The sequence below is a fragment of the Macrobrachium rosenbergii genome, chromosome 3, assembly GCF_040412425.1.
Source record: "Macrobrachium rosenbergii isolate ZJJX-2024 chromosome 3, ASM4041242v1, whole genome shotgun sequence".
In the NCBI taxonomy this organism is placed as follows: Eukaryota; Metazoa; Arthropoda; class Malacostraca; order Decapoda; family Palaemonidae; genus Macrobrachium; species Macrobrachium rosenbergii.
The window spans coordinates 59383700-59409020 of NC_089743.1; the positions used below are offsets into that span (position 1 = coordinate 59383700).

At 36.9% G+C, this 25321-nt stretch overlaps 1 protein-coding gene across 2 annotated transcripts in view; it reads left to right on the plus strand.

The window, feature by feature from the left end:
• The window catches only part of LOC136856034 (fatty acid hydroxylase domain-containing protein 2-like), a 30342-nt gene that overhangs the window by 1014 nt on the left and 4007 nt on the right, over positions 1-25321 (plus strand). For both annotated transcript variants that reach the window (XM_067133598.1, XM_067133589.1), the window contains exons 3-7: positions 8870-9059; positions 9382-9485; positions 13275-13420; positions 16716-16897; positions 20728-21000. In XM_067133598.1, coding sequence (XP_066989699.1) covers positions 8875-9059; positions 9382-9485; positions 13275-13420; positions 16716-16897; positions 20728-21000 — 890 coding nt within the window. In that variant the 5' untranslated portion in view covers positions 8870-8874. The remainder of the gene's footprint in view (positions 1-8869; positions 9060-9381; positions 9486-13274; positions 13421-16715; positions 16898-20727; positions 21001-25321) is intronic.

Genomic DNA, 25321 nt, shown 5'->3' on the forward strand with positions numbered 1-25321 from the left:
TTGTGTGTATATATATATATATATATATATATATTATGTATATATATATATATATATATATTATATATATATATATTATATATACATATATGTATATATATATATATATATATATATATATATATATATATATATATATATATATATATATATTATGTATATATATATATGTATATATATTATATATACATATATATATATATATATATATATATATATATATATATATATATATATATATACACTATATATATATATATATATATATATATATATATATATATATATATATATATATATATATATATATATATTGTATATATCAACATCCTGAGAGCCTCAATGGCCAAGTCGGTTTGAGCAGCAGCCTCGGACTTTTTAGAGGTCTGTGGCGCAGGTTCAAATCTGCAGCTGACCGGTTAGAGAAGCGGACACTTTGCTATCCGTGTAGACACCCCGGAATTATGATGCAATCAACAGATAGGCTTGCTTAAAAGCAAAGGGGTGTTACAGCCTAATACACACACAAACAGAGCCACTCCAACATCTAAAAACATAACAGACACCTCACACGTCTCAACTGTCGACCTAATCGTGCAACGTCTCCTCGCTGCTGGGAGAAAGGGCGCTGGTGACTGGTACAATACATGTACATACGCTACTGGGGTCTAAGCAATGACAAGCAGGGCAGCCAATCGAGACTACAAAGTCTGCCCCAAAGCCAAACCAAAGTCCTTTAAAAGAAGGCATCGTGCTTACCCCATACAAATGGGAAAAAAGCATGTTAAAAGAAGAAGAGGAATATATATCAACATCCCTGTAAAAGGAAGAAAGGTGTGTGTGTGTGTGTGTATATATGTATATATATATATATATATATATATATATATATATATATATATATATATATATATATCTATATATACCCCTTTCTCCCTTTTACAGGGATGTTGCTAAAAGGGGAAGGGCATTCATGTTCTCAGCAAGTCTCTAGGATTGAATTGCTGGCCCCATAACATTTTCTTGACCCAAGTTGATGCTGATATCCACTCACCCCTAAGGCAACTGTTGTTAGGGGTATGTTATGTCCAGAAATGGAATCATGGACCTTGCTAATTTTAGCCAAGCACTCTTACTACTGAGCACACACAAACACATGAACACATACACAATATATATATTTACATAGAATCTACAAGACATTATTTACCAGATACCTATGTAATTGTAGTAACTATAATGCCCCATTAAATTCTCGATTTCTTCATTTAGATACACTTATCACAGCAAAGTTTGACATCCAAATGAAGAATCAGATGAAGAAATTCTGACGCCTGGGCGAGATTCAAATCAGCATCCAGAACATCAGAACAAGGTAACAGTATCCACCTGACCAGGTAGATATTGTTACCTCATTCTGATGTTCCGGATGTGGGCTTGAATCTCGCCTGGCCATCAGAATTTCTCCATCTGATTCTTCATTTGGATCTCTAGCTTTGTAGTGCAAGTGTATCCTAAACGTGAAGAAATCAAGAAGTTAAGAGTGAGTGTGTTTATTACAATTATGCATGTACGTACGCTCACACACACATATACAGTATATATATATATATATATATATATATATATATATATATATATATATATATATATATATATATATATATATATATATATATAGTGTAGGTAGACAGATGTTTTGGAAAACGCACTCTTAGCAGGAAAAAAGAATGCAGGTTAGGAACCACCATATTTTATTTACGACACGTTTCGTTGTTTTTTTTTATAACGACATTCTCAAGCCAAAAAGAGACAATATTACAGCTTTTAATAGTTAAAAGCATATACAATCATTATTGTCTGACAAAGCTGAGTAGAGGTAGCAATAACAGAGAAATTGATAAAATCTGTAAAATGATTTACAATAGCATATAAAGATACTCAGTGGGTAACACAGAAACAGAAAAGTTAACAGTATAAATGATATGTTGAATAAATTACAGTAAAAGCATGGGACAAGGTGAATTGTCAAGGTTAAGATCTGGCTTTCTAAAAAAATATTTCTATCAAACAGAAATTCTCAATAATGAATCATAATTAAAAGTACCAAAAACATTAAAATTTTCTAGTCTTCTTCCTGTGTTACATCCCTCTTTATGTTGTAAAATTAGTGATCTGGTTGAACTGGCCAGCAAGCAACCAGTGCATGGAGAAAAGCCAAAATGTTCAGATCTTTTTCAGACTGACCTCTTTGACTGGCCAATGTAGGTGGCGCTACAGGTACCAAACTTACAAATATAGGTGATGCCAAACAAAAGGTCTGAAGGTAGTTTATCCTTATGATTTAACAACACTTGAATAATAAGGTTGTTGGTAAAAATGAACTTGGGGTTAACGTAGGGAAAGCTATACTTAAAAATGTTATTTAGTTCTTTGTAACATATTTAGACTATGGATCGCCTATATATTAACCCTGCATTAACCCCAGGTTCATTTGCACCAACAACTTACTATTCAAGCGTTGTTAAATCATAAGGATAGCTTACCTTCAGACCTTTTGTCTGGCATCACCTACATTTACAAGTGTGGTGCCTGTAGCGCCACCTATATTGGCCAGTCAAAGAGGTCAGTCTGAACAAGATCTTCTGAACATTATGGCATTTCTCCACACACTGGTTGCTTGCTGGCCAAGCCAACCAGATCGCCATTTTACATGTAAAGGAATGTAACATAGGTAAAAGACTAGAAAATTTTAATGATCTTGGTACTTCAATTACTAAAATGCTTCTTGGCACTGATTTGTTCAAAGTTACTCCTTCCTATTCACCTGTAGGAGATCAATTAAAGGTGCTGTGAGCATTGTATTACTCTGGCAGAACTTCCAGTAGCAACTGGATATGGCGAGAAAATAAAACAATGCATGTCTTGATGAAAGTGCAGGAATTTTAAAACACTTTCCATCCTTGCCTTCACAGGCCAGACAGCACCACAGCCCATGATATGCCAAAGTATTTGACTGTGGTTTGACAAATGTATCGTCACAATGGTTTCCACTTATCTTTTAAACAAGGGATACAGTCATTTCTTATGCTCGTCCCATGTGTTGTTACAGATGATTGTCATTCAATGAGGCAAAAGCCCATTCATTTCTTTTATAAGACTATCTGCCAGTGTCTAAAAGATAGCAGGGGCATTTTAAAGCCAAAGGACTTTACATTACATCTGAATAACCCTTGGGAAGTCACAAAAACTGAGATTTCACGGGCCAAATCACAAAGCTGGACACACTCGTATCCATTTTAACAAATCATGCTTTGTAATGTATTGTGTTTCAAATAGTGTTAACACATTCATCTCTTCTAGGAAGCAAGAAGGAGTCTAATTTGGAGTTTGTTCACTCAGTGGTAGTTTATGCAAAATTTCACTCTACTGTTACACTTTCTGACAAGTGCACATAGCAAACTCCACTACAATGTGCTGGGTCGAATTATTTTCTGTGCCATCATATAATCAAGCTTGTTTTGCAACAATTACTAATTCTGCAGTGATACTAAGTTGTTGGTGCCTTCGATGCTAACATCACGTTCTGCTACACTAGTCCAGTCCAACATGTTGGGGAACAAACTTGTGAATTCCAAGATCAGGGATCAGACATCTTGCTGTTGTTCCTCAGTCAAGTGGCACACTTTCAAACCAAAACTTTTCAGATCTCCAAGTTAATTAGTTTAGCTTTTAAGAGCTTCTCCTGGAGTCATGGAGTATCTTCCAACAAGCTGTCTAGACCATCATTCATTTCACTCTCATCTGTTGCTTGTTGCATCATTGGGTCAGCACTGGTACTCACCCAGCACAAGTACAGCTTTAAGAATTTGATGTGACACCCCAGTCACTTCTCGTTGCTCAGGGGTTCGTATGACATAGTCCAGCTCATTTGATTGTACCAACACTTTGTACAATCCTTGGTATTTGGGAGAGAGAGGACTTTCAGGTAAGGGCAGCGAGACAAGCACTTCTTCTCCTACCTGGAAGTTTCTGGCTTTCACCAATCCAATTGATCTTACTTTGCTCTTATTTTACTCTGCACCTCTTTCACTGACTTGTGCTGATTGGCAGGCTTCATGCAATCCATGTCTGAAATTCTGCATATATTAAGGGACACTGCACCTTCTCTTTATTTCCTGTCTAAACAATATTTGAAAAGGGAGAACAAATGACTCCTGCCACTAATGGCTTATTACAGACAGCATGAGTGACACTTCTCAGCCTATTATTTTCTATTTTCATCATGGCAATGAAACTCCTGAGTGTTTTTAAATGTATAAAATGTTTCTAGTGTACCTCGGGATTGCAAATGATAGGCAAAGGTCCTTTGAAAACTTTCTATAAGAACACATTGCCTTGATCATTCTCAACCTCCTGTGACAATCCAAAAGTTACAAAAAAGTTAGTATGAGTGGGAATGATATTTTTACTAGTTGCAGCCTGCAATGGAATAACCTCAGGGGAGCAAGATGAGGCACACAGCAGTATGAGAAGAGAAACTTTACCTTTCTTGGTCTTGGGTAGGAGTCCTACTAAGTCCAAGGGAACTACTGAAAATAGTTCAGCCACCAAGGGGATAGGATGTAATGGAGCTTTCTGAAGGCTGAGGTCCTTCTTCCTGATTACTTGGTACACATGACAACTACAGCATAAGTCTGCTGTGCTCTGGTTAAAGTTTGGCCAGAAAAGTTTTCAGGAGATCCTCTTTTAGGTCTTGTTTATGGCAAGGTGTCCCCCATGGGACTTTTCATGAGCCAGTCTGAGGATCTCATCATGGAAGGGCAGTGGCATTATTACTGGATGTAGCCCTTTTCAGGGGCTTGCTAGGGTGCCATTTTTGCATCAGTACCCCATCAGTTGACAAGTTCCAGATCTTGTCACTGAACTTCTGTGAGAGGTCGTTGAGATTAATTCTTCTCTAAGGCAGGTTGTATCACTCCTTCAAGGGACTTGGTAAAGTCTGTTTCCAGGTGTCCTTTATACTTTCTTCGTATCTCTGTTTCTCGCACAATCTCGGTATTCATCGTCCTTTCTTGCTTCACTCACTAAATGCTGGTTTTTACAAAATATGGCATCAGCCACATCATTTTCAAGTAACACTGTACTCTGGCAGGGGGTTCCTCTTTCACTAGGACAACAACAATGGTTCCTAACTGAAGGGAAGAGATGAGGCAGACCTGAAGTAGAGGGGGTTCATCAGTTTCTCTGATGTAATTGACCGCCATGTCTTATCCAGATTGGTTGTCCCAAAGGAAGGGCAGCTTTGAGAAGTGGAGTTTGGTCAGCCTCATATCCCACTGTATCACGATCTATGCAGCCATAGTACTGGTTCCTGCAAGGACCAAGATCCACCATTAGTGTAGGCTCTCCTTCCTCTTTTCACTTATCCCTTGGCTTGGGCAATCAATTGCTGAGCTTGTGTTTTCCTCTGTTCCTCCTTGGTCTTTCATATTTTTTCCAAATTCTCAGCTGTTTCAATTGACGGCTCTGGCTAAACATGATTTTCCAACTGAAAGCATGGCTGTGACTTTTGGTTTAGTTGCTGGTGGTTTTCCAACTTTCTGAGTTTGATATTTTGTCCAGCACTGCGAGACATTGTGTCTCATCCTTTTATGATAAGAGCACATCTTTATCCTCTTGAAGGCATGCTTTATCCTTGTGTGTGGCTACCTTCATGGCACTCTTGGATTTTGGTGGACATTTGTGTCTCGCTTCGCTTCTCTTTAGGATATTCTGCAGAAGTGGATGGTGTTTCATCTCTCTCATGGTTTCACCTAACCTTGGCACTTTCCTTTCTGCCACGTACTACCTCACCTCTGGAGACAAAATACTTGTTGACTGAGAGTTTATTTTTAGTGCCAAGCATTTGGTCTGTCAAATGACCTTTCAGTTTCTTAATTATTCTCATATTCTAAAGTTCTACTGTTCTCTTTTTGCACATATACAGTTTCTGCGTTACCCATTTCTCTCTCTAGACCATGTTGGTATTTATTGCCTTGCAATCCATTTACTTCTAAATAATCCTCTTTCTCCCTCAACTTTCTCTAAAACAACCTTCTCTGATCAGGACCCACTCATACATGTCAGCCAAAAAAAAAAGAGATTACTGATGAATTATGTTTATGAGTGAGTCAAGTGCACCCCAGGACCTGGAGCACACTAATCCAGCTAAAATAATTTATACAGGTGGAGTAAAAATACAATATAGTACTTGGTGTTACCTTGTGATATTTAAGATGAAATGCCTAATAACTGCTCTGTCCATGAATGTCCAAATGCCAGAATGAAAAACGAAAGACTATGGCATAAAAAATTTTAGATTATTAGATGTAATAATAAATTTAGAGTTTATTGGGTATCCAGTAGTTGCAATTGTTCAAGGTATTGGGTCAACCAACCCTCACATGTGGATGGAACTAAAATATTAATCTGTTTGAAAATAGAACTTCATTTAAGACCCCTTGTGCCGAAAGAGAAGTATACGTTTTTGTTGATTCCCCTACCTAATGAAATTGATAAGAAATATATTAGCTGACTGAAGGTTTTATCTAAATAGTTGCGTTACTGACAAGAAACTGGAAAATGACATATGCATTTATTTCACTTATCAATGACTAGTCTGAAAAGATGAATTCAGGCAATAAATAAGGAGACTTGCCAACAAGTAGTGCATCTGGTATGAATCAAGATATACAAATGGAAGCCCTTAATAGGTGATGGAGGTGATGAGTTCTCTGAAGATCAAATCTCCTCAGACAAGAGGCCTCTATTGATCTTAAAACTGCATCAGTCTTTCGCGCAAGTCAGTTACTGGTCTTTTTTTTTTTAACCTGGTAAAAAACATCTATAATGTGGAATATTCCATTACTCGGGAATTGAATCAAGACTGCTTGGAGAATCTGTTTGGGTGCATACGACAAATTAATGGTCCTTATTGACCATCCTAATGCAGTAGATTTTAAATTTAGAATCTGAAAATTATCGCTGGAAAAGATGTGAAAAAACAAACACCAATGCAAAGGTTGATAATCCCGATATGTCAGATGAATCTGCTAGTGACACTGTGTCCAAAAAGGATCGAGAATTATCATTATAAATGTATTTAATAAGCGTTATATTGAGAGAATATGTCTGAAACTCACCCAGGTGATACTAAAGAAGCACAGGAAGTGTGTGTAAACGATGACAGTGAAAAAAAACTAACTATAACCGAAGACAAAGCTCTTAAATATATAGGTGGTCGTATTGTGAACAAAAACCTGTGCAAAATTCCCAATTTAGGTAAGACGATGGCACAGGACAGGACTGCAAAATGAGTAATGGTTAAAAATGTTAAACACAGGACATTGTACCTGACTTCAGATGAATCTTTTTCGTAACTAGCTGTTCTGCGTGAAAACTTTGCCGTAATACATGGTGAATCTCTTATAGAAGGAAAAGAATGTATAAAACTATAAAACCCTGTTAATAAATCAAAAGGTTCTTGAGTAAACATTTTAAAGGATTTAACCGAATTCTTTGCCAAAATATCGGAATAATGTAGGATAAGAAATCTTAACAGTCCTGTTTAAATAACAAAACGAAAGAGGGAAGCTGAAAATAATCGGGGAGGTGCAAAGAAAAGAATAAAGCTAAATATGTGAATGAGTATTTAGCCTGTTATTTCTTGTGAATATCATATCCTGGTTAAAGAACGTGAAAGCAAGAGACGTATATGAATAAAAAGTTATTTCTAAAACTTTCATACGTAGTTACTGAGTTTCATATGGAAACGCCCATTATTTCACTGCGAAAATCAAGGAAGGAAACGTATTTTTTGTTTCTGACATGCACGTTAGATTGCAAACCTTACATAACTACAGGAACTTACTTGATGAAGTGAAATAAAATACAAAAGACGAAAGAGCTACGGCAAAATAAAATACGAAGGAAGTAAGGCAAAAGTGCAATGTGCTAAACGCTGTGACTAAGGTCTGGGCGCACATCACGACAGGGCGAAAGAAAATGACCGCTTCTGCTTGGCTGCTCTGTATGAGCGTTCCTGCCCCTGGTTAATCTATCTCGAACTTTCTTGAGCACTAATGTGTCTATTCTTATGTGTATTTTATTTGACTCACAATCATTTTCTCTTTTGCAAGCAATCTTTCTTCATCATAATCACTACCATCCCCATCATTAAAGTACTCGGCAAACTAATTCTCGATCCGCAATCATATATGCCACGACGCGAATTGTTGCCACTGGATGCATAACAGAAATTAACTTCTTTGCTGGAAGTGTCGTGGTAAAAATCTTACCGCCTTCTATCTGTTCTGCGACTATCATAAATGTCAACAGATCACAGAAATATGCTTGTTGTCATATCGGGTCTCCCGAGGACGACTATTCTATTCTGGCTTTGTTAGTGCAACTGTATTACATATATTGTTATCAACTTTTACACAAATGTTATTTTTAGCAATTATTTTATGCAGAATATTTTCATGGACGGTTTAAAAAAACAACCGTTATTTTTATCAACTATTTTGCATATTTTCAGTTAATTTTTTTTTTTTTTTTACACATATCATGTACTATACATCACATAACTATATTTGCATGTTCGACGCTAAGTAATCAAATCATACCAGGTTAAAACCTATACGGCAAACACCTCGGTCACAATCCGATTAAACAATGACCAGATACCTTACCATTTTTTCATGATTATAAGTACCAAGAACACAGGCCACCAACGGGCCGTGGCTGATCAAAAAACTTTCCTTTAATATCCTTCTGATGACAAGAACATCTTGCAGTCCAACTAAGCAGACCTTTTATTTTTCAGGCAACATGGAAGGCACTTTCATTCGCCCGAGAATGGATCTTTCGGAGATGACCCCCGAAAAAGAAGAGGCACCCACTAAAGAGATTTTGGAAGAAGGGGAAGGAACAGTATGGTCCTCCCTAAAGAAGACCCTTGTCATCATAACCACAACTTCTGTGGTTCTTCTGGCCATGAGGAATACTGTCACATAGTAAGCCTTTATACACACACACACACATATATATGTGTAATGCAAGCATTATATATATATATATATATATATATATATATATATATATATATATATATATATATATATATATATATATAAATATATATAATGCTTGCATTCTCTGATAATCAATCTAACAGTACTTTTGTTTGAAGAGCATGACCATGGGAAGTCTTGTAACAATAAGAGACAATAACTGAAAACTGCCTCCTCTCGAAAAGAAAAAAAAAAGTGAGAGGACTGTGGCATCCATAACCTTTACCTGGTAATGTCCGTCGTTGGTGAGTTCATTTTATTTCAGCCATCTTCAGCACTTCTGGGGAGCCTCTGGCAACTTCTGGCAGCACCAGTGGGATAAGATTCTTGATCTCTGCGGTCATGACCAGTTCGTTCTCATCGTCTATGGTAAGTCTTAACCAATAAGAAATACTCCTTCCCTGCCTCCCTCCCTTTTTGTTTTCCTATGGCACTGTTCCGTAATGAACTGTCTTGCCATAGGTAAAAATGCAAAAAGAATGCTCAGATCCGTCAAATCAATTTCTCTCTCTTTCTATATTTATTTGTTTGATTTTACGTATTCATACCTCGCTGACTAGTAAATTTGTCATCTTTGCATTTCCTGCCAGTAAACGGCATCGCCTGCAAGCAAGCGGGCAATATGTGAACGCAAATTAACGTCTTAGGTAAAAGAAATAGATCTCATATTTATTTAACATTTTTATTATCGGAAAACATTTTCGGCCTTGATTATATGACTTATATCGGTTGGTACTTTGGCACTCTATACGTCGTTGAACTAAACACTCGTAAAATAAAAAGAAAAGTAAAAAATGCGCTGAAGTTTCTTCAGCTCAATCGAGTTTTCTGTACAGCCGCTACAGCTTATAATCAAGGCCACCGAAAATAAATCTATCTTCCGGTAGTCTCGGTATAATGCTGTATGAGCCGCGGCCATGAAACTTTAAACACGGTCCGGTGGTGGCTTATCCTATATCGTTGCCAGAAGCAGATTACGGCTAATTTTAACCTTAAATACAATAAAAACTACGGAGGCTACAGGGCTGCAATTTGGTATGCTTGATGACTGGAGGGTGGATGATCAACAGACCAATTTGCAACCCTCTAGTCTCAGTAGTTTTCAAGATCTGAGGGCGGACAGAAAAAAGTGCGGACGGACACACAAAGCCAGCAAAAGTTTTCTTTTACAGAAAACTAATGAAAGGAATAACCTGAGATCAGCAAAACAACACGAAGGTAATCTGGATGATGAAGGACAGTGCGTAATGGATTCTAAATTTCGACAAGATGCTGATGCTTGAATTGGGAGCCCGGTTAGCGGCTGATCTAGTGGCTATACTTCAGCTGGAATTCATTCTCAGGTGGAAATCAACACGAGGGCTACCCAATGTTCAGTATTAGGCTTGTCTACGAGAGTATGGACCGAGTTCGATCCATACTCCTGGTTTATTCTAAATGTTGTTAGAAAACAGAAATTCTTCTTCCATCGTCTTCCTCTACAGCTTTGATCCCGCATCTTTCAAGAGGCGGGTCTCAGGATTCCTTCCAACTCAAGTCTCGTTCATTCTTCCACCTTTTTTAGTTTTCTTTAAAAGAAAACTATTGAAATGGCAATTTGTCTGTCCGTCCGGGCTTTTTCTGTCCGCCCTCAGATCTAACTACCGAGGGCTGAAAATTGGTATGTTGATCATCCACCCTCCCATAATCAAACACACCAAATTGCAGCTCTCTAGCCTCAGTAGTTTTGATTTGATTTACGGTTAAAGTTAGCCATGATCGTGCGTCTGGCACCACTCTAAGTGCCTACAACACAGGCTACCACCGGGCCGTGGCTGAAAGTTTTATGGGCAGCGGGTGAGAGTTTCACGGGCCGTGGGTGAGTTTCATACTGCATTATACGCTGTACAGAAAACTCAATTGCGCCGAAGAAACCTTGGCGCAATTTTTACTTGTTTTCCTTTTAACTGGGTCTTCGCTAATTAGGAGCAACGGTCTGCCCGTCCGTCGCTCTTTCGAAATAAAATTTTCAAGCCTCCACTAAAATTGTAATGGCAACTGATTTACTGAATGTGTCTTCATGAAGGGTCAGGCCTGTTTCTTTCCGTTTTTTATATTCACAAAATCTTTCCATTGTAACCGTTCAGCCGTTAGTAACATCTTCAATGACAACTTCTGGTCAAGTGCTGCTTTATCTAGCGATAAGCAAGTGTGTCGTATGATTTAACAACTTGGAAGAACCTGCGCTTAACTGTTGATAACTGGCGTCATTTTATATCAACTAGGGGTGAAGGTCAGAACACAATCTTACCATAATTAGGATCATACGATATTAGGTCCCCCTCAAGTTGCAAACTAAAAATGAGCATCCCTTAGTGGTTAGTCTGAGAAAGTTAGTTCTCAAGTATTTGCTAATGATTATGGTAATTGTATCAAAAAAAGTTACTACCAGATTTAAAAACAAAGGCTTCAGCTAATAAAAAACAATGCAAATTGGTTTGGCCCGCTCTTGTCTTTCACACAGTGCTTCGGTTCTTCACTTTTGCTCCTTTGATTCTCAAGTGGTATCTCCTCATTCAGGCTGCAAAATGGCTCTATTTCGGCCCTTCCATGTTTGCCTACTCCTTCATAAAAACAAAACGTGGGTTAAAATTTCTGTAGAAATTTCACTTATAAGTGAGTTCCCCTACAAACATCCGAAATTAAATAAAGCCAATTGACAGTCGCACCAATGTCGTGATAAATTTTGTGATAATTCTCCTGTGAAATCCTCATCCTTTATTACTTGCCTAAAGAAAGGTTAAATGAATTGCGAACCAACAGCATTTTCCGTAATACTGATATCATTTGAAAGGACGTCAATAAAGATACTGATTACAGCATTTTCCATTAGCCACTAAAGCAATGATATAATTAACAACAAAAACAAAATATATTACAAATATTGCAATTGGAACTGAACTGAATTGAATATAGAATTTAGGCCGAAGGCCAAGCACTGGGACCTATGAGGTTATTCAACGCCGAAATCGAAATTGACAGTAAAAGTTGCACTATGAATCAATTGTTAGGAGGGTGGAGAGTAAGATGGAAGAAAGAGATTATGAAAGGAGGTACAGTAAAAGAAACAAAAGGGGTCGTAAGTAGGGGCCGAAGGGACGCTGCAAAGAACCTTAAGTAATGCCTACAGTGCACCACATGAGGTGCACTGACGGTAGTGCCGTCAGTGCACCACATGAGGTGCACTGACAGCACTACCCCCTACGGAGGCAAATATTGGAGAACTAACTGCAAAAGCAAGAGGAAGAATATAACGCCAAGAAACGATCAGGCCAAAGTTAGCATCCAAATAATATATGGAGCGAAATCCTTCCAAAGCTCTCTGAACTATGCTCTTGCACTCTAACCTTCTTTGGCCAAACTAGCATCAAAAGCTCTGGCAACTGACTCTTGAATAACATTATTCATTTGCAACTGAACCATTTTAGCCACTGAAAGACTTGCCTGGATCCATGTCTTCCTCCAAGTAGCTCCGATTAGTCAGAGATGGTAGATATGTGGGTGAGAGTATATAATGTTTATACAGTCATGAAACAATCTTTCGCAGCATCAACAAAATAGACTGCCAGCAGGTGAATGACGTAGTAGCAGAAAGAGGAAAGGAATAACAATGAATAATTACGAGCATTAACAAATAACGATAAAAACAAAAATGAACGAGCACAGGCGTGTGCTTGAATATCCTCTTAAAGGAGAAAACTCAATGTTAAGACTGTAGAAAGGTCATGGATTCCACAAGTTTTGATAACGTTGGCTATCTGACCACCAACCACCGCAAGGTATATGAATGCAGTACCTGAGGTGGTACATCCATCACAAACTGCAGCCCACATACGTCATTCAATAAAGCAAAAGATCATTTTAAAATGATGAGGGCCCGTATTTACGAGAGAGAGAGAGAGAGAGAGAGAGAGAGAGAGAGAGAGAGAGAGAGAGAGAGAGAGAGAGAGAGAGAGAGAGAGAGAGGCTAAATTCACAACAGAGGTCCATTAAGCTACTGAAGAGTATTCACATACAAACTTTTACGTAAGATTTTAGCGAGCAAAAAATCACAAGCGCAGTGCCAACAAAATCCGTTCGATTAACAACAAACTCACCTGAACGTCCTATCCCTTCCAGGCCCAGTCATTGTAAGTTACCTCGTCTACTGGGGCGTTGGTTCCCTCTTTATTCTCGTAGACCTGACGAGCCTCCATAAATTTACCAAGAAGTACAAGATGCAGCCACACACAAATGAACCCCTGGCGCTTCGAGAGGTACTCAAGGTGAGGAATAGTTGTGGTATAATGAGCGGGTACGTTTAGGTATGAAAAGTTTTGGGGGAGATAGTTTTAAGGTGAGAGTGTATGCGGACCTTTTGGTGAATCAAGAAGTAGACAATACTGTGCATAAAGAACTGTAATGATAACTTAATTCACAGAACTATGGGAAGAACAGTTTTATTAAGGAGGTTGTGAAAATTAATAATTTTGGATGAGACTATGGAGGAGGCAATTCCTTAGTTACGGGTATCATTTGCAATGAAAACTACAAGAGTAGTTGCAGTATACTGTATATATGTATTTGGAAACAGTAATTTCATGTATTGACCCAAGAAGACTAGCACTATGCATGTGGAACCGTGAAGACGGTTATCTTACTTAGGGAAATCTGTTGTACAGGTAATTTAATACACTAGAAGCATGAGGGGAAACTATTTTCATGTACAGGATCAGTAAAAACAGGCAATATTAGTATGAAAACTGTGAGGAAACTTTTAGGGAAGTTAAACTAAACTTTATCGTATCTCCTTAGACTATGAAGAATTATAGGGATAGCAATTTCACGTATGAGAAATATGAGAAAAACACTTTAGCATATAAAAACTATACAAAAGGTAACTTTATAAAAGGGTACTGTGCGGAAGAAGACATACGAACGAGGAAGGGTAATATATATATATACATATACATATACATATACATATATATATATATATATATATATATAAAAGACAAAATCCACAAAAGAAAGAGAAACACTGGAGTGCTGCGAGGCCTTTCGACTGTCGTCCTTTACTTAGCAGACTGAAGAAATATAAAAGTTTACCAAGAAAGCTCACATAAATGACAGATGGGGATTGCAAAGGAATCTAACACAATTGAAGAATTAGTAGAACTGCCAAAACAGGGTCACATATTTAAGAGGTTTTACATAGGATTAGGATCAACCATTCAGAAGCAGGGACAGGACAATTAAAAGATTATACAAGGAGGTGACTGACCACCAAAAAATGGTAGTACAACAAAATAATTATCTTTTTTTTTGTAAACAGTAATAATTTTTGCAAGATGAACATTTTTACAAATAAAAAATTAGATTAAACATACAAGTACATAGGAAATATATATATAAGTTAATTAATTTGTAATTAAGTCAGTGATTTTATCTTTTAGGTCATTCTTGAACATTTTTCTAATACCGGGGTCCAAATAATACATGCCAGGGCTAAGGTTAAAATTACAGCTGGAAGTAAGCTGTAATACAGTGGACTCCAAAAGATTTCTTGAAGAGAAATCTTTCGATCTGGAAATCACTGAACTTTCAGTGCAATTTATCCTGTGAGAGTTTTCACTTAAATGAATGAATATCGTATTGGATGTTTGTCCAGTTTTGACTGAATACTTATGTTGCTTAATACGTACATCAATATCTTTGCTAGATTGGTCAATATAAAAAGAGGGGCAGTCCAAACATGGAATTTTATATATTATATGTTGTTGTTTTCTTTAGGGGTATTTTTTATTAACATTCCTTTTAGTGTGTTATTATAGGAAAAAACGAGGTTGACATAAAAAGATTTTGACAATGATTTTATGTTTTCAAAACCACTAAAATAGTGAAGTTAAGAATGTTCTTAGGGGTTTCTTTCTCCATGTTACTGTCACTATAAAACTTTTTGTGGGCTTTATTATAACAAATATCTAGTATATGTGAAGGATAACATAAATCTGTCCCTATTTTTCTTATGTATTCAATTTCTTGATCCAAATGCTGGGGACTGACAATGGGCAAAGCTCGTAAAAACATAGAAGAAAAAATTTATATTTTGATATTAAGGTGATGGCCTGAATAAAAATGGACATAAGTTAAGTTGTTGGTTGGTTTCCTATAAATACTGAATTTGCATTGAAATGGTTCTCTGTGTATTAAAACATCTAAGAAAGGGAAGCAATTGTTTTTTTCCTAACTCTAAAGTAAACTTAATGGATGGTAACTGGTTATTCAAATTAGAGAGTAAATCATTTACATCAATACCAGCCGGCAAAACAGCTAAAATATCGTCAACATATCTATACCACTTTAAAGGAATATAAATGATATTAGGTAAATATCGTTTTTCAAAGAATTCCATATACAAGTTTGAGAGGAGTGGGGATAAAGGGTTGCCCATTGCCATACCATTGATCAAGTCATAAAAAATTTCAATAGCACAGTGAAAAAAAATCCTTAAAGATAAAAAGGAACTAATAGGTCAGTTGTCAGTAAAATTTCCCTCGTTACTTTACTTGTACTTTTGTCCTATTCCTGCTTCTGAACGATTGACCCTAATCCTTTGTAAAACCTCTTAAATATTTAACCCTGTTTTGGCAGGTCTACTAATTCTTCAATTGTGTTGGATTCCAGGTACATATTTTTTCCTTTGTAATCCTCATCTGTCATTTATATGAGCTGTCTTTGTAAACTTACTTCTATATTTCTTCAGTCTGCTAAGTAAAGGCCGAAAGTCAAAAGGCCTCGCAGCACTCCAGTGTTTCTCTTTCCTTCGTGGATTCTGTCTTTATTTATATATTCATCACGTTCCATATTTTCGTGATTCAGTTATACATACATACATACATACATACACATACACACACACACACACACACACACATATATATATATATATATATATATATATATATATATATATATATATATATATATATTATGAAGTTATAGAATCTACTGATCACTTTTTACCAGATACATATGTAATTGTAATAACCACAATGCCCTCTTAGTTTCTCGAGTTCTTCACACTTTTTGGATACACTTGTCACCACAAAACCTTTGATCCATACGCAAAATTGTGAAGCAATTCTGATGTCCGTAGCAGGATTCCAGCCCGCATCCAGAGTAAAAGAATGAGGTTGCGTTACTGACCTGAATCTCCTTTTATTTGTAAAATCAAGCATAGGAATGACTGAAAGGAATAGTTGAGCAACTGATTGATATCGAACCCATAATGTGAGGTTGTGCTTTGAGAAAACAACAGATCTAGTATAATTCTGTCTCAGTTCCTGTTTCAGTTAATCACTACTAAGCCGCTTCCGCTGACATAAGTGGGGAACTGCACAGACAAACAAATGGGCAATTGTTTGTTGAGATGATCTAAACTTGCTTGCAAACTACTTTGAAACAAACATCACTTATATACAAATTTTGTATTTAACACGTTTTTTCTGCCAAATGTCATTCCCTGTAGCACTGTATCGCTTATAAAGTGTTTTCCCTCGACAACGTCTCCCTTTCCAGACATTCGTAGTCGTGAGCTTCAACCAGATCTTCGTTGGCATTCCCTCTCTCGTTCCGGGCTATTGGATCATGCAGGCGAGGGGTTATGATCGCTCGCCCCAGCTACCAACATTCCACTGGGTGCTCTTTGAGCTCGTCACCTGCATCATCGCCATCGAATTCGGCTTCTACTACGCACACAGGTTAGGTCACATCAGAACATAACAGAATATATTGCACAAATTGTAGTTAAAGTTTCGTGTAAGATTTACTGAAAACCAATTCAGACTGATTATCCAAGATTTATACAGAAAGTTTTACCACTCATAAAGCATGGTGTAAATAAAATTGTTACTCATAAGCCAAGCGTACAAAGATCCTCTTAGTTTAAGGTGTAATCATTAACATCGTTTCATCATTCGCAGCACAGTATGATAAAGTTTCAGAACTCGAAAGTCGTGAAAATGAGAATATTTTACAATCATAGACAAAAAACAATGTAAAGCTTTACAGTTTCAGGATACATACAGGCATAACGATTCCATGCACAGGATACACACAGGTACAACAATTCCATGCACAAGTCCAGCGTAAAAAAAAGTTCTTCGATTCCTTAACATTCTCCCCCCGAGGTTTTTTTTATGAGCTAGTATAAAGTTTCCCTTTTGCGTAAGTCACAGATTCTTAAAAGCTACATAAGAAACGATATTACCTAAGTGTGAAGAATATAATTTTAGAAATATGAAGAAAGGTGATGATATTCTAAAAACGTATCTGCCTCGTTGTTTACAGCATTCATAAGTACTTGATGTACATAAATACAGAAGAGAGAAATCACTTCATAAATGAAAGCAACGTCTATACAGCCATATTCAGTGATATTCTAGAAACAGCACACTTAGCTCGGAACTTTTAAAACTATTACAACCTGCTTCAAGTGCGGTACAATGCTTCCGACTCACTGAACTCAATGACATCAAATGCAGAGAACCAACGTTTTGTTTCATATAAACCTGCTATATTTTTCCATTTGATCCTCTTGAACATAATTCTTCTAACTGTCCGCTAACCTCATACGACAATGTAAATATTTGTGCATTCCTCACTGAAAAAACTAATAATGGTTCGTGTTCTTTTGAAAAAAAAAAAATAGCAATTACTAGTTATAATTCTGGTTCTCCTCAGCAAGTCTCCATAGGTATGGTTATTAACCCAAGAACTTTTTCCTTGACCCTGGCCTACACTCATGCCTGTTTGTGGATGGTGAACTGGTGACCGCAAAGATGTGGCGACACCATCGCCTATCTCTGTTAAGACCAATCAGCCAAAGTGGGCGAATGGCTGAGTAGTACCCTGTTCGACTCTTCTGTTTCGCAAGTCCGTGAATAGCTCTCAGCCTACCCATCTCTAGTTCACCCAGCTGTAAATAGAAACTAACGTCTGCTGGGTTCTGGGCAAAAGATATGGGCTAGCAAACTGGGCCCCCTAAACACTTGCTGAGAAATTGGTGGGCACAAAAGCAAAGGTTTGACTTCTCTACACCTCAAGGCCATTGAACACAACATAAGTTCTGGAAACACAAAAGGACTCACCACACTGTTTACTCACTAAGACTTGAGCCAAAATTTCTGCCTTCTGTTTAGAGCAATATACAGCAGTTCCATTAGCTCCTACTAGGGGAGGCATGCTTGAATCAACTCCAAAGAGTGATGTCTTGGGGTAACCCACCACTTATGGTCATCACCACTGGAGAGCAAGATTTCCTTCACACCCTCATTATAAGCTCTCTCAATTCTCTCACAGACTACTTGAGCTTTTTAAGCTCAGTGAAATTATGCCACCAAGAGTTTGATCGGTTGTTCCTCCATACATGATAAGGTTCTTGTAAGCAAGAAGCAATAAATTGTCATCCAACTCTGGGTTCCTACAGCTAGCAAAAACATTGAGATTTATTAGTCTTTCAAATCTGCAGTTTAACCACCTATGAGACGCAAAGAAGGCATTTCAAGGGTCCTTGGAACGGCATTACCGTCCTTCTCCCATCCAGTTTTAAGTTTAATGGAATAGGACAGTAAACTGCCCTTCCTTGATATATTAATCATAAGAGGACCGAATAAATACACCTTCATAGTGTACAGGATGCCTACTTTCGTGGTTTCCTAAATTATCATGATGTCTCTGTAGATCATGGTTGTCTGCAATCTATCTCTCAGAAGGCTTTGAACGTGTTTGCATGGGTATCTAAGAAAAGAATTTTATACGAGCTATCAATGTCTGGCCCACTTTCTCTACCCAGTATACATTATCGAGAAGGCAATTAATATAGAGAACAAAATATACTACGCAGGTCCAACATATTACAAACATAGATTTTAGCAATAAAGTGAAGCTCTCCTACATTAAGAACATAAAAGACTGAACATCTCAAATCTAACGATTCATTTATGTTTCAGTGTCTTAAATCCCTTGGGGGTTCAATCATTTATGTATATTTAAATTACAAAAAAAAGCAGACTCTGGTGTTCATGATTTCATGCAGTAACTGTAACGAAATTCACGATGGGGAGACTGGCTCACCCATCTCACCGAGATTAACAGAGCATAAAAGATAAGTAAAGTATGCCTCCGGGAGCTTAGGGATTTTCATACAAATGAGGGATACTGTCCATACCATAAATTGGAGAGGAGCTGACAGTAGCTGCACGGGCAAAAGGAAGATTCTAATAATATGAATCTGTCAGAAGGACACTGTAAATTGAATTTCACCAACAAAGTAATCTTAAGAACCATTTTTTTAAGCAAGTGTTCCAGTGGATATGCCCACCAGACTCCAAACAGGTAGGAGTTAACGAGGACTAAAACAAAATAATGGTCTGGCCCCTTTCTATCAAAGGACAATTACCTCATTCTACATACCACCAATGTTGCTGTGCCATACCTGTATATGCTGTATAAATACACTTGTCACTAACCATCTACATTTACCAGTAGTCAGGATTACCAAAGTCTATTAATCAAAATACATGGTTTTGTCATGTTAACAGTGCACAGTATTTATGGGTCTGTATGTAAATAATAGTGTTTTATGAAGTTAATTCATAAAACACTATTATTAAAATTCATAAAACACTAATATTTACAGTACAAGAAATTCAGACACATATATACATAAATACATACATACACAAACACATAATATATTTACATATACATATAATTATCATGAATACTCCCTACAGCTGATAGTAGATTTAAGTAACTAGGAAGTTACTGCAAAGTATGAGATCTGTCTCTTCACTTGACTGCTCTCTGTGGTTCTATTACTTCTGCTACTCGGTTAAATGAGCACTTTCTAGATCCCCTTCGGTTCCTAATCACACATTAAAATGTTACTCAAATAACTCACTCCGTTTCCATTATTTATGACACTGTCATGTCCAAATTTCTCACCCCTTGAATATTAATTTATATGTTTTATACAAACACTTTATTTCAAGATTTTCTACCATTTGTCTTCCATCAATATCCAACAAGCCCACTGTGTTCCAAAGAGTTGGCTCAACTGCCCCTTCTAACATTTAAACGTTATTCATACAGCAATTGCACTTTCTTTCTAGCAACTGCTGTGCTGTGATTGACAGCTTCTCTTTTACCATCATCTATAGCATTCACTCACAGATACCTTCATGAGCACCACTGCCATTTTTCTATCGTCCATTCTACCATTTTCCACTCCAACTTCCTTTTTGCTGATTTTCTTTTATCTGATAATCCTCCCAGTCTCTGATTGTTTCACCAGTCCCTACGACTTCTCTTTGATCAACTCAGTTGGCACTGTATCATGTTATCTGCAAAACAACAGGTGCTAGTAAATTCATTATAATCCTTTAACTTGCACTGCAATGTATTGCACTTTTGCATAAATAGAAGTCATCCACTTTTCATAATGTAGAATTAAATGAATGTTTTTTTTTATGTCGAAGGTAGTACTCTAGTCCTTTTTATAACATGAAATTTACTCTAAAACCGACAGGCTAATCCATCACCGTTCCCTGTATAAACATATCCACAAAATACACCATGAATGGCAGAGCCCCATAGCCATCTCAGCATTGTACGTCCATCCTGCTGAGTATATTTTGGCTACCGTAGTGCCCATCATGCTCGGACCCATCATTTTGGGGTCCCATCCCGCCACAGTGTTTCTCTGGTGTGCACTGGCGACAATGAACACTCTCAACGCTCACTGTGGATATCATCTCCCATTCTTCCCATCTCCGGAGGCACATGATTTTCATCACCTCAAGTAAGTCATATTTTGTGGTGTGCTTCAACCTGCATGACGCACACTCAGTACTGACTAAACTTACTGACTAATCCAGAACTGGACACCAAGTCGATGAACCTAAGAATTATCTACTAGAAAACAGACTACACAGACTGATAATAATTATGAATTTATCTCTTTTTAATGACAGCCAGCTTATTCTCTGAAATTCCTTACCATCCTCTGCATTCCTAGAATCTTAAATAATGTAGCTACCTATACTCATGAAACATACACAACATAATTTAAGAGAATAAATATTACTTTACAATACACACACAAAAAACAAAGCCACTACAACACCTTCTAAAAACATAACAAACATCTCACACGTCTCGAACTCTTGCCATACCCGCGCAATAACTTCGCTGCTGGGAAGAAAGGGCGTTGGGTCGGGTATGATACATGAAATATATGTACCGGGTCTAAGCGATGTCAGGCAGGGCAGCCGATCGAGACCACAGGTCTACCCCAAAGCCAAATCAAAAAGTCCTTCAAGAGAAGGCATCGTGCTTACCCCATACAAAAATGGGAATAAAAGCACGTTAAAAGAAGAAGAAGAAGAAGTTTTCAAATATAAAGTCACATAATATTTTGGTTGTTTATTACGCACTTCAGTTCCCTTAACGTTTTTACAATGTGGGTGGGTAAACGTATCTGTAAATATAAAATTTTTTCAGCTAACAGCAGTTTTTTGTAAAAAAACGTGACTCGAAAAACTTAAACAATTCTGTTTCTCTATTCAGATCTGATCTTATGGAATAGGCTAGTTATCCATTCAGTCCTTAACCCTTAACTATACATTTTCCACACATTCAGCATACACACACACACACACACACATATATATATATATATATATATATATATATATATATATATATATATATATATATATATATATATATATATATACATGGTACATGTACATACATAAACCACGTTTCAGTGTGATTATAGTCACACACACATACATTCATATATATATATATATATATATATATATATATATATATATATATATATATATATATATATATATATATATATATATATATATATATATATATATATATATACACGTGTGTGTGTTTATACATACATACATATATATGTATGTGTATGTATGTGCGTGTGTGTATACTGTTAAGCAAACACAAATGAAATTATCTGTAACCGGGAAAATGTACTATACAGGACACAAATACATAAGGGAGCAATCACAATCATTCTGGGAAGCATTTCTCAGTTTGAAAGGACGTTCAGCAACAACATCATCACTAATACTAATTTTAGGATGCGGCAGTAAAAAAAATGAATGCGTAAAACTTCCCATGCTATTTAAAAAAATTCTATTTTGAATATAACAGCAAAGTCTCCTTTCATATCTTCCATGGACTTTACATCTTAGACAACATGAACAAGAACTTGAATTTCAATGCACCCTAAAGGCAATAAACGGGAAGGTGCGCGTTCTTGTGTTACTGATCCCGTGTACAAAATATTGCAATAGCTTATGACTATTGTGGACTGATTACTAACCCCATACATTTTTAACAGGAAGAGTACCAATCTTTTGTAGTGATTCAAAGACTTACGGACCAAGTGCAAAATTATACCTTTAAGAAATGCACGTTTACTTTGGCTTGCTCACCAACACATCCGAGGAGTCTGCTTACATAACTCAATCTTATATCATGTATTCTGAGTCAGAGTCACAGTGTGTCTTCCCAAGGGCACAAGAGAAAAAAGCGTTTTATTTTATAAATTAAGCAAGTTATTTTATATGGAGATTTACGAAGTGCAATACTATTTTTTTATGGGGCTTCTAAGTTTAATACTAAAGGTGATTTTAACTTGTAGGTGGACCTGCTAAATTTGATTTTATCCTAAAAAATTACTTCCTAAGTGTAATTCTTACATTTACAAGTAGACTTAGTTAGAATAAATTTTTATATGTCACTAATTTCATTCATTTGTAATGTAAAATGCCACGTGCGATTTGACTTACAGGGGTACAAATTTTCGTCATTCAAATCAAATACCAAAGACGGCCAATTTTAGCGAGCAAAATCTGTCAGAACACTTTTTTAGTTGAAATGAATCTACAAGAAGTGAATGCTAGCTTAGTTCTTTTAATCAGAAGTATCAACATAGAAAAATGTGTAAAGTACTTAGCATTTTGATTTTTAATATCCGCATTCTATAAAAAAAAACTATTCAATCACATTTCGAGGTTCACTTCCACTATCATGTCACTTGTCATCTTGTGGGTTAAGATTATTTCAGATTAAAGTAAGACAAATAATAATTCTAGGTGAAGAAAAATGCTCAGGATGTGAGTAAAACTGATTTCAAAACCTAATTTCATAAAGTACCATAAAACGAGACACAGTAAGAAAGCAAATTGGTTTGAAACTTGGAAAAATAAAACATAAAAATGAGTATCCAACAGAGCTAGTTTCATTCCACATTCAGATATCCGATGCAGCATCACGTAAAATCAATGATCGGTGTAAAATAAGCAAATTTATTGAAAATAATGAATGTTACTCCTATATCCAGTCACCGTTTCAGTTTGGTTCTCCTGATGAAATACATCCCATGCATACCCAGCACTTTTTCCATATCCTTCCTAAAAACAAATTTGAAACCGCCAAGAACAATTCAGCTCAGCTTAAACAAACCCTCAACTCACAATGCCTTTGGAGCTTTCTCATTCTGTTAATTTTTAAACAGAATTTAATACTGACACGTTCCACGATCCTGTCACCAAGGAGCAGGTACGAATCGTAAATAGCCTTCCAGTCACACGCTTGTCTTAAGAAATAGTATTGGAAGGTAATTCAATGTGTGTAAAAAGAATGGCTTCCTAGTAATATTTTATTTTCCATCTGAAAGTAACAAATTGAAAAGTTCCTAATACAGTTCCTTTTAATGTTTATAGTGTCATTACATAATCAAAATGGCTTAGTTCCAAGGAACTACCCTCCTGGTACTTTTATTGTTAGAATTGACTAAAATGAACACTTTGTCCCAAATAAATTTTTACTAAGAATAATGAGAAATTATCCACACCCTTTTCGTACTTCTGCTGTCCAACAATAAATACAACACTGACGGTCGGGATACACAGTGAACTGTCCTAATACGTTTGTTATCGGAAGTAATTAAATTCTGCAAAGACATACAGCTTTACTTTTGAATGCAAATTAAAAGACTACAATCAGGGATTAACTGAAGTGATTTTAGTCCTAAGTATTATCCCTTTATAGTTACGAATTAGCTAATAACGCTGCATCCTTGAATTCGGCATGAAGTTTTTAAAATAATCAAGTCTATATATTAGCCCTTGACACGTTAGGTAACACAAAAAAACGAAAAAGTCAAAATGAAACTGATCATAGGTCACGATTACTGAATAATTTGCAGAACAATGTACGGACAGCATTTTACTCTCAAAGCTTAAAATGGACTCATTTGTAACCTTCCACACAGTTCTATTAGATCTGCACTTTCAAATATCAGTTATACTAGGGAAGGATAAGGTCAGCATGATAACTTTACAGGAATGAAATTAGTTTCTAATATGATCTCATGGTTTCATTCCCCTCCCATACCAAGCAACATTGTCGTTGTGGGGGGGGCTTCGGGCCTAGGGACCATGGCCTGATGCTGGGTGGGGGGCAGGGGGCGACAATTTGGCCTCCACCTGGGCCCTCCCCCAGCCTTGGGCTTTGGTCCTATGCTCAAACAATTTTGACTTGGTTTTTTCTTAATCTTTCATTTTATCACTCTTCTCTATCCTACCAATCCTCTTCCTCTGTCCATCACCCCCATCCCTTAGGTATGAGTGTCCGTGCTGTGAGGGTAGAAGGCCAACCTCGGCTTGGTTTTTAATGGCCTCCTGGACGCCATAAGGAGCACCATCCTTTTTTTTTTCTTGCCCTTACTCCTTCATGCAGGGCTCTCAAGGAGTGGACTGTATATTTCCCTAGCATATACCCAGGCCCATATTGCCAATAATGGAAATAAAAAAAATTCGACGGGGTTGGGGACTGACCCTGCTCACGATCAGTCCCCTGATGTTTTGGGCTTTTCTGACACAGCTAGTTTAGAGACCATGAGCCAGACTACTCTCCCAAAAATCTCCTCATCCCTATCCTCTTTTACCATGTCACCTGTCATCTTGGCACATGATATCCCATGCTCCCTTTCCACTAGTTCATCTTTGGTGACTACTCTACAACCATATGAACCACAGCGTTCTACCATGAAACAACAGGCCACTGCAGCACCT